Below are 8,426 nucleotides of genomic sequence, written 5' to 3'. Positions count from 1 at the left end.
CCCAAACCCAGTCACCCCCTGGACAAGCAGGAGAGGTCCCAGAGGATGGAGGAGGGGTCCCCCTCCCCCCCTCCCCCCAACCAGGGTACCCAGGCGACCCCACTCCCACCCACTCTGTGACTCCGTCTCCCTGATTTCATTTTTTCCTTTATTTTTCAACCCAAAATTCCCCCGTTCCTGAGGCATTCTGGGAAATCTCTGCTTCTCCTGCCCACCCCACCAGAAGGGGGGGGGGGGGGGAGGTTCGGGGGGTGGGGGTGGGGGGAGAGGGGAGGATGGAGATGATGGAGCTGGAGGTCTCACTACCTCCCGATGACTCTTCTGATCCAGGGGACGGCGCGGCAGACGTTGGAGTAGACACCGGGTTGTCCACGGCGCCCACAGACGGCCATGCCCCAGGAGACCACCCCTTGCAGCACCCCGTTACAGACCAGCGGGCCACCGGAGTCACCCTGGTGGGGGAAGGGCGCGTGGGGGGTCAGGGACACGTGGGGGGGTCAAGGGCACATGGTGGGTCAAGGGGAAGTCATGGGTCAAGGGGATGTGGTGGGTAAAGGGAACGCAGTGAGTGAAGAGCACGTGGTGGGTGAAGAGCACGTGGTGGGTCAAGGGGATGTGCTGGGTCAAGGGAATGCAGTAGGTCAAGAGCACATGGTGGGTCAAGGGCACATGGTGGGTCAAGGGGATATCATGGGTCAAGGGGACGTGGTGGGTCAAGAGAACGCAGTGGGTCAACAGCACGTGGTGGGTCAACAGGACATGGTGGGTCAAGGGGATGTCATGGGTCAAGAGAATTGATGGGTCAAGAGCACATGGTCGGTCAAGGGCACGTGATGGGTCAGGGGCATGTGGTGGGTCAAGAGCACATGGTGAGTCAAGGGAACGCGGTGGGTGAAGAGCAAGTGGTGGGTCAAGAGAATGCGGTGGGTGAAGAGCAAGTGGTGGGTCAAGGGAATGCGGTGGGTGAAGAGCAAGTGGTGGGTCAAGGGGATGTCATGGGTCAAGGGGATGTCATGGATCAAGGGAATGTCATGGGTCAAGAGCGCATGGTCGGTCAAGGGCACGTGGTGGGTCAAGGGGATTTAGTGGGTCAAGAGCACGTGGTGGGTCAAAGGCATGTGGTGGGTCAAGAGCACATGGTGGGTCAAGGGGGATGTGGTGGGTCAAGGGATGTCATGGGTCAAGAGCATGTGGTGGGTCAAAGGCACGTGGTGGGTCAAGGGGGATGTGGTGGGTCAAGGGATGTCATGGGTCAAGAGCACATGGTGGGTCAAAGGCACGTGGTGGGTCAAGGGGGATGTGGTGGGTCAAGGGATGTCATGGGTCAAGAGCACATGGTGGGTCAAAGGCACGTGGTGGGTCAAGGGGGATGTGGTGGGTCAAGGGATGTCATGGGTCAAGAGCATGTGGTGGGTCAAAGGCACGTGGTGGGTCAAGGGGGATGTGGTGGGTCAAGGGATGTCATGGGTCAAGAGCACGTGGTGGGTCAAAGGCACGTGGTGGGTCAAGGGCATGTGGTGGCTCAAAGGAAAGTGGTGGGTCAAGGACACGTGGTGGGTCAAGGGCGCGTGGTGGGTCTCACTTGGGGGGCATAAAGCTTGCATGGGCCTATCAGGGCACCAGAGCCCATCCCCAGCTCTGTGGCTCGATCAGAAGATTGGTGGTGGGAGCCCAGATGTTGCCTGGGCCAATCCACGTGCTGTGGCCCTTTCCTGGCTTCAGGGCTTGGGCTGGAGGTAACGGTGGAGGAACCCCAACCTTGCCTGGACCAATCCACGTGCCATGACCCAGCTCCGTGGCTTGAGCAGAAGGTCGGTGGTGGGAACCCAAACCTTGCATGGACCCATCCACGTGCCATGACCCAGTGCCGTGGCTCAAGCAGAAGGTCGGTGGTGGGAACCCAAACCTTGCATGGACACATCCACACATCATGACCTATCTCCATGGCTCAAGCAGAAGGTTTTTGGTGGGAACCCAAACATCACATGACCCCATCCACATGCCACGGCCCTTCCCTGACTTCATAGCTTGGTTTGAAGGAACCCAAGACTTGGAGGAACCCATCCCACCTCGTGTTTGATCTCCAAGCCACCCCCAAGCTCCTCCTTCCCCCGAGAGCCAACTGGGAGGTGGCTGAAGGACCACCACCCCCCACCTCTTACCTGGCAGGAGTCGATGCCCCCCTGGGGGACGCCAGCGCAGAACATGTTGGGGGTGACAGCGTTGCCGTAGGCCCTGGTGCACTTGTCCCTCCCGAAGGTTTGGATGGCGGCGCACTGCAGGTTCTTGGGCAGCTTTGCTGTGGGATGAGGTGGGGATGGAGGAGGAGAAGGCATGAGGAGACCTTGTTGGGTTTTTGGTAGGGCTCTGGCTGGTGGCGCCTCCATCGAAGCTGGGGAGGGCAACGCCAAGGAAACCCGATCCCAAAGGGAAAACCCAACTTGAGGTTGTCAACCATGGTGAGCTGCTGGCTGGGCAGATCTGAGGTGCCATCAGGGAAGATCTAATCCCATTTTTCCAGCTGGGAAGCCCACCTGGTGACCCCTCTCCTCTTCCCATTGCCTTCCCCCACCCCACGTCTTCCCCCGAGGTTTCCACCGTAAGCCAGTACCTCCAGGGGACTTGGTGGTGCCCCAGCCAGAGACGCTGCACCTCATCCCGTCCATGGGACACTTGGTGGCCAAACGGATCTTCTTGATGCTGCTGCTGAACTGAATGGGCTTGTTCAGCCTCAGGAGCATGAAGTCATTGTCGTTCTTCCGAGGGTTGTAAGCCGGGTGGACCTGGAGCTTTGAGATCATCCTCACCTCCCCTGTCCCGTCTCGTAACGTGTCCGTCCCGATTAACACCCTGAGGTCCCTGGGCCAAGGAGGAAGGTCAAGAAATCAGCGTTGGTTCCTCCAGAAAAGGCACAGAAATCCTTGATCTACAGGGTTGTCCAAAGGAGATGATCAAGAGCTGTCCGTTGAAGCTTCTCCATGTTCAGCAGGGGGGTGATGTGGCCATGGGGCCACCACAACCCATTCTCCTTGGGGAGGAGGCCAGGAGAACACGCAAATTCCTTGAGGATTCATGACCCATCTCTTCTCCAGGAGCTCCTTGATGGCTCAAGCACCCTGAGGTCACCTCCCACCTCTCCTGGCGTCATGACTCCAACTTCTTGCCAACTTGGTTTTATTCCCACCTGAAAGGTCCAGCTTCCCCTCACAGGACCTTGTGGAGAAGCTGGAGAAACCTGGATGTGGGGTCGGGTGGTGGATCTGCTCTACTTTGGGTGGAAAAACGGGGGGACTGGGCCTCAAAGTGGGGGGAGGTGGGATCCCTCAGGGGTTGGTAGCTGGAGGTTGTCACCCTGCGATGGTGGCAGCTCCTCTGGTCTCCATGGGGAGGGTGACTGTGGCTTCGTTGTCCTCTAGAGGTGCCACCAGCCAGCCACAAACATCTGGAGATACCCACACCTGGAGCATCATCATCTAGAGCTATCCGGGGCTCTGGAGGTAACATCTGGGGTACCAGTAGGTGGACACATCAACATCTGGAGATATCCTGGAGCATCACCAGAGCTACCTGGGACTCTGGACTGGGGTACCAGCAGGTGGATACACCAACATCTGGAGGTACCCTGGAGCAGCAACATCTAGAGCTACCTGGGACTCTGGAGGTAACATCTGAGGTACCAGCAGCTGCACAGACCAACATCTGGAGATACCCTGGAGCATCACCATCTAGAGCTACACGGGACCCTGGAGGTAACATCTGGGGTACCAACAGCTGGATACACCAACCTCGGGATACACCAACCTCAGGATACCTCTGGAGGTACCCACCTCTGGAGCTGCCAACCCTTGAAGGTCCCAGACTCTTCTGGACACCACAATCCGCAGGTATTCACATCTGGAGGCTTCTACAACCCCATGAGGTGCCATCATCTGGGCCACCTCTCCCTAGATCCCACCGTTTGGAGGCCTGGCCTTGTGGAAATGCCACCATCTGGAGGGACCAACCCTAGAGGATGCCACTGCTCCTCCGTGGTGGGACCTGGGCAACGCCACGTCAGCTGGGGCAAGTGACTGTGGACCTCTCTTACCTGGTGGGCTGCTTGCAGTGGGCAGCTGTCAGGACCCATTGGGCGTCGATCAAGCTTCCCCCGCACAGGATTTGACCCCTCTTGATGAGGGCAACTTGGAAGGGTCGTTGGTTGATGGAACAAGGTCTCCCACCGATGATCCGGGACTCGTCCTCCTCTGGCACTACGACACAGAGCACCAAAGGACACCATCAGCCTCGCCGTGTAACCTTTTCCCCAGAAACCTGCTGGTTTGGGTGGAAAAGGTGGAGAATTGGCTGGAAAAAAATGGTTGTAACAAGGTGACATGGAAAAGGAGAGGGACAACCTGGTTTCCAACCTTAAAACCTCACCAAAACGCTCAAAATCATCTTCAAAATATTAATTTTTTTTATTTTCTGGGTCACCTCTCAACCTACTGAGGTTCCAGAGGACATTTTTTGATAAAAACCCAACGATTTTGGAGACTGGTTGAAGTCCAACCCTTCATAGCCAAGACCAAAGCCTTCGAAGAACTTCGAAGAACCGATCCTTGAAGGCCTCGTTTCTCCTGGGGCCGTTCCACGGCGAGCTGACCACCCCTTCCAACCAGAGCAACGAGGTGGGGGAAGTGCCACCAGGAGACCCTTTGGGACCGGTTTAGTCACGCCGTGACGTGCCCGTGAGCTGTCCTGGAAATCACGGCATATCAGGAAGTCACCAGGAGCCACTTATCTCCACCGGTTTCATCAGGTACCTCGGGGAGGGGCATTGGTTCCACCTCTAAGGTTCCTCCCAGCCCAAGATTGGACTCCTGAAGGGAGGTGACACACCTCCAAAAGAGCTGATGTCTTCGTCCTTGGTCGCTGAGGAAGCCTGTAGGACCAGCTGGAAACCCCTCCTACCTCCTGGATGCCTCATGGACTTCCTAGGTAGGTCCAGGGCAGGAGGTTGTTGCATCAACCCAAGCAGGAGAAGCCCTGACGCAGGGAGAAGAGGAATCCACTCCGGAATGTGACCTTTGACGTCGTTCTGGAGGTGTCTTGGTGCCAGCAGGTTGGTTGAGAAGAAAGAGTAAGGGTCATCCAGTTGGGTTGGGGGGGGTCATACCATGAAAAAAGGGGTCTCACCACTCGGAGCCCCCTGTTTCAGACACGGCTCTCCCCATCTTTCAGGTCTCTGGAGGCATCTCCCTCAGGTTTAGGTGGAGTTGCCAATGTTGATAGTCCTCGGGGAGAGGAAGGGACCCTGGCGAGAGGCCACCCCACCTCACCCAACGTCCACAAGACGAGGTGTGTCCCCCCACACCTTGGCAAGATGTTGATGGTGGATGAGGTGGTGACCATCTTGAAGCCATGACCCTCTTGGGGCCATGACCACGTGGAGCTCCATGTGGGCGGCCACACGGGGGGTGGTGGTGGGTGTCCAAAGCCTTGGGACCTGTTCCTGCATCTCTGATGGATCTGAGGGTCCAGCCGAGGCCTCCACCTGCAAAGCCTTTTGGGAACCTCCTCTGCCAAGGCCACTGGAGAAGACCCCCGACACTGAGTGGTGCCCAAGTGGGAGGAGACAAGATCTTTTTTCTCAAAAAAAAGAGATAATCAGCACAAAAAAAGATGCTTTTTTTTTCCCAAGGAGAAGACCTCCCATCCCAAAACCCATCTAGTAGGACTTCCAAGATGGGAGATACCAAGTCCTCGCTCCTGGAGGTGTCCTCCTGGGTGTTGAGGTTAAGTTGAGGTCAAGTTCTCCATCCCAGATGCTTTGGGCTCTTTTGGGGGGGTGGGGGGAGGAGAAGTCGTGACTCCAAACCTTGACCACCTTGGCCAAGAGCCGCAGCGTTGGCAATGCACTGACAAGGTGGCACCTGGCTCCGTGGCATCTGCACTTGCTTTTCACCCAAGGTTGGGACATTGGAATGTACTGGTGGGACTGGTTTGTGCTGGTGGGGATTACAACTCGTGATGGGTGGCGATGGGAGACGCCCAAGTTTCAAGCCACCTGGAATTCTCCACTATCCGGTCTTGGCACCATTGCCAAAGTTGGAGGTTGGGAACTCTCCTCCTGTCAAGGCTTATCAGAGAAGCGTCCCTGGCCACCACAAGGACCATCTTGGAGCCTTTAGAGACCAACCAATGGGTTTCCTCCACCAAACTCCTTGAAGGCATCTCAGCAGCTTCCCTGAGCTCCCCCACTGGAGGTGGTCCATCCACAAAGGTCCATCGGGGGCGACGAGATGGTGGACCCTGCCCTGTGGTAGATCCATTCCCTGGATTTCCAGAGGTTGGAAGCGGAGAGCTCCAACTGAGGTGGTGGTGCCTCCATCCCAAAGAATTATCCTCAAGAAAAAAAGAGTTCGTGGACAATCGTGGGACAAATTATCCAGCTGTTGGGTCCAGGAATGACCTTGTTCCTTCTGGATCTGGCCACTTTGGGTTCAGGACATGGATTTGGGTTCAGGTCAAGATCCAAGTTCTTGGCATCCAACGGTTGGAAACCACCATCCTCCTCTTCCTTGAGACCCATCTGTTTGAGATGCAGAACATCGTTTGGGAAACCAGGAGGAACAGAAGCGATGTTCCCGGTAGGACGAAACTTCTCCTTCCTTTCCCTCACCCTGGGTGACTCTTCTTATCTCCTTCTTCTCCCAGATGTCACCAGGAATCCCCGGAGGAACTTCCAGGGGAAGGGAGGACGTTGTCCCGCTGATCCCGGTGCTTCCGACGGGACGTGGGAATTTCCTCCACGTCGAGGGGGTTGAGGTTCCAACACAGTTGGGCTTTGCCCAAACCTTCCTGTCAGGAGAAGACATCTCCCCACCCCACCCCATCCCATCGGACACGTGGTGCCTGGGAAAACCCACCACCACCTTCTCAGGGTCCTCCCTGGGCCACCACCCTGACTTACGCTCGTCGCCTCCGTCGCCCTTCTCCTGAGCCTGTGCCGGTGGTGGGGCACTCAGCAGCAAGCCAGATGCCAGGAGGAAGATGGAGATGAAGCTGAAGGCTCCGCATCCATCATGAGCCATTCCTAGAGCAGAGAAACCAAATGGGATCAGCCCCAGGGGATGGTGGGAAGGTCCTCGGTGATGTCCTCCTGCCTCTGGCGTGGGATGGAGGCAACATGACTGAGATGCTGGTGGTGTCTTGGTGGACCATCACCCTGATGGACCTTGGGGGGATCTTGGACCATTTGTTCCCCACCATCTCCCTGATGGACCTTGGGGGAGGTCTTGGACCCTTTGTTCCACACCATCACCCTGATGGACCTTGTGGGGGGTCTTGGACCCTTTTTTCCACCCTATTTTGGGTGTCTCCATCTGGTGGCACCAACCCCCCCTGCATGAGCTTGGGAAGGACCCCATCCCTCCCGCTCCCCACCAAACCGGTTGCCTTTAAAGTCAACCAGGATGTGGAGGGTGATGCCACCTCAACCCACTCCCCCACCCTGAGCCACCACATGGAGACGGGTGGCTTCACGGAGCCCATCTCTGGGAAGATCCACCAGGAGATGAAGAATCCTTGGCTGCCTCCATCCCACCCCGCAGCATCCATCCCTCGGGGTGATGCCAGTGGACTTGGCCACCAGGATGGACTCACCTGCCGGAGGAGAAGGACGGGGCCGGCTCGGCGCGTTGGGAAGCCAGGAGATGGTGGCTTGGAGATATTTATACCCGGGGTGAAAAGTAGGCCGTGTCTCCAGTAGGATGAGTCAAGAGTGGTTGGGCGACCGGTCCGCGGGGCGAGCGTGGCCCGTGGGTGTCTCCCCGGTCCCGGAGGTGATTGTACCGCTTTGATGTCCCAGAAGAAACATCACCGGGTTCCTCAGCCAAGGAACGCCTGCTTCTCCTGTCATTGGAGCCACCCCAGACACGGCAGTGGGGTGAGGAGTCCCCAAAATAGCTCGTCTGGGAGGACAGGTTGGCTCATCCCTCTCCCTATCCTGGTGGGGGAGGGGTGGGGTGGGTCCCCTCCCCCCCCACCCAGGGGAGGGTGGGGGTGTTGGGGTGCTGAGCTGGCTCTTGGGGATGTGTGTGAGATGTTGTGGTGGTGCCTCCAGCCTGTCTGTTGACTGTTCTGCTGACTGTCCGTCCATCCATCCGTCCACCCACCCATCCATCCATCCATCCATCCATCCATCCCCTCCATCCATCCATCCATCCATCCGTCTCCCTCATCCATTCACCTCCTCCCTCCATCCATCTCCTGCATCCACCTCCTCCATTCATCCACTCCTCCATCTATCCATCTCCTCCATCCATCCACCTCCTCCATCCATCTCCATCCATCCACTTCCTCCACCACCACCACACACAACCACGCCAGAAGCCAGGTAGACCCCACGTTACACACAGGTGTGTGCACAAGTGCATGTGTGCAAG

The 8,426-nt window shown here is 57.4% G+C and overlaps 1 protein-coding gene across 2 annotated transcripts; it reads right to left on the bottom strand.

Moving 5' to 3' along the window:
* Window positions 1-212: 212 nt before the first annotated feature.
* On the bottom strand, window positions 213-8,168 carry LOC130146603 (kallikrein-14-like). Of its 2 annotated transcripts, XM_056332881.1 has the most exons (6): window positions 7,645-8,168; window positions 6,953-7,075; window positions 4,088-4,250; window positions 2,612-2,859; window positions 2,163-2,299; window positions 213-452 (listed from the first exon to the last, which is right to left on the bottom strand). In XM_056332881.1, exons 2-6 carry the CDS (start codon window positions 7,071-7,073, stop codon window positions 303-305), a joined length of 819 nt encoding a protein of 272 aa, XP_056188856.1. In that variant the 5' UTR covers window positions 7,074-7,075; window positions 7,645-8,168; the 3' UTR covers window positions 213-302. The 2 variants fall into 2 exon arrangements, with proteins under 2 accessions (XP_056188856.1, XP_056188857.1); XM_056332882.1 differs by lacking the exon at window positions 7,645-8,168 and having other exon boundaries at window positions 6,953-7,269.
* Between the last annotated feature and the right edge of the window lie 258 nt (window positions 8,169-8,426).

Source organism: Falco biarmicus, chromosome 3 (assembly GCF_023638135.1).
Source record: "Falco biarmicus isolate bFalBia1 chromosome 3, bFalBia1.pri, whole genome shotgun sequence".
NCBI classification, from domain to species: Eukaryota; Metazoa; Chordata; class Aves; order Falconiformes; family Falconidae; genus Falco; species Falco biarmicus.
Note: the sequence above shows the minus strand (reverse complement) of the source record. Positions and strands in the feature narration are given on the sequence as shown.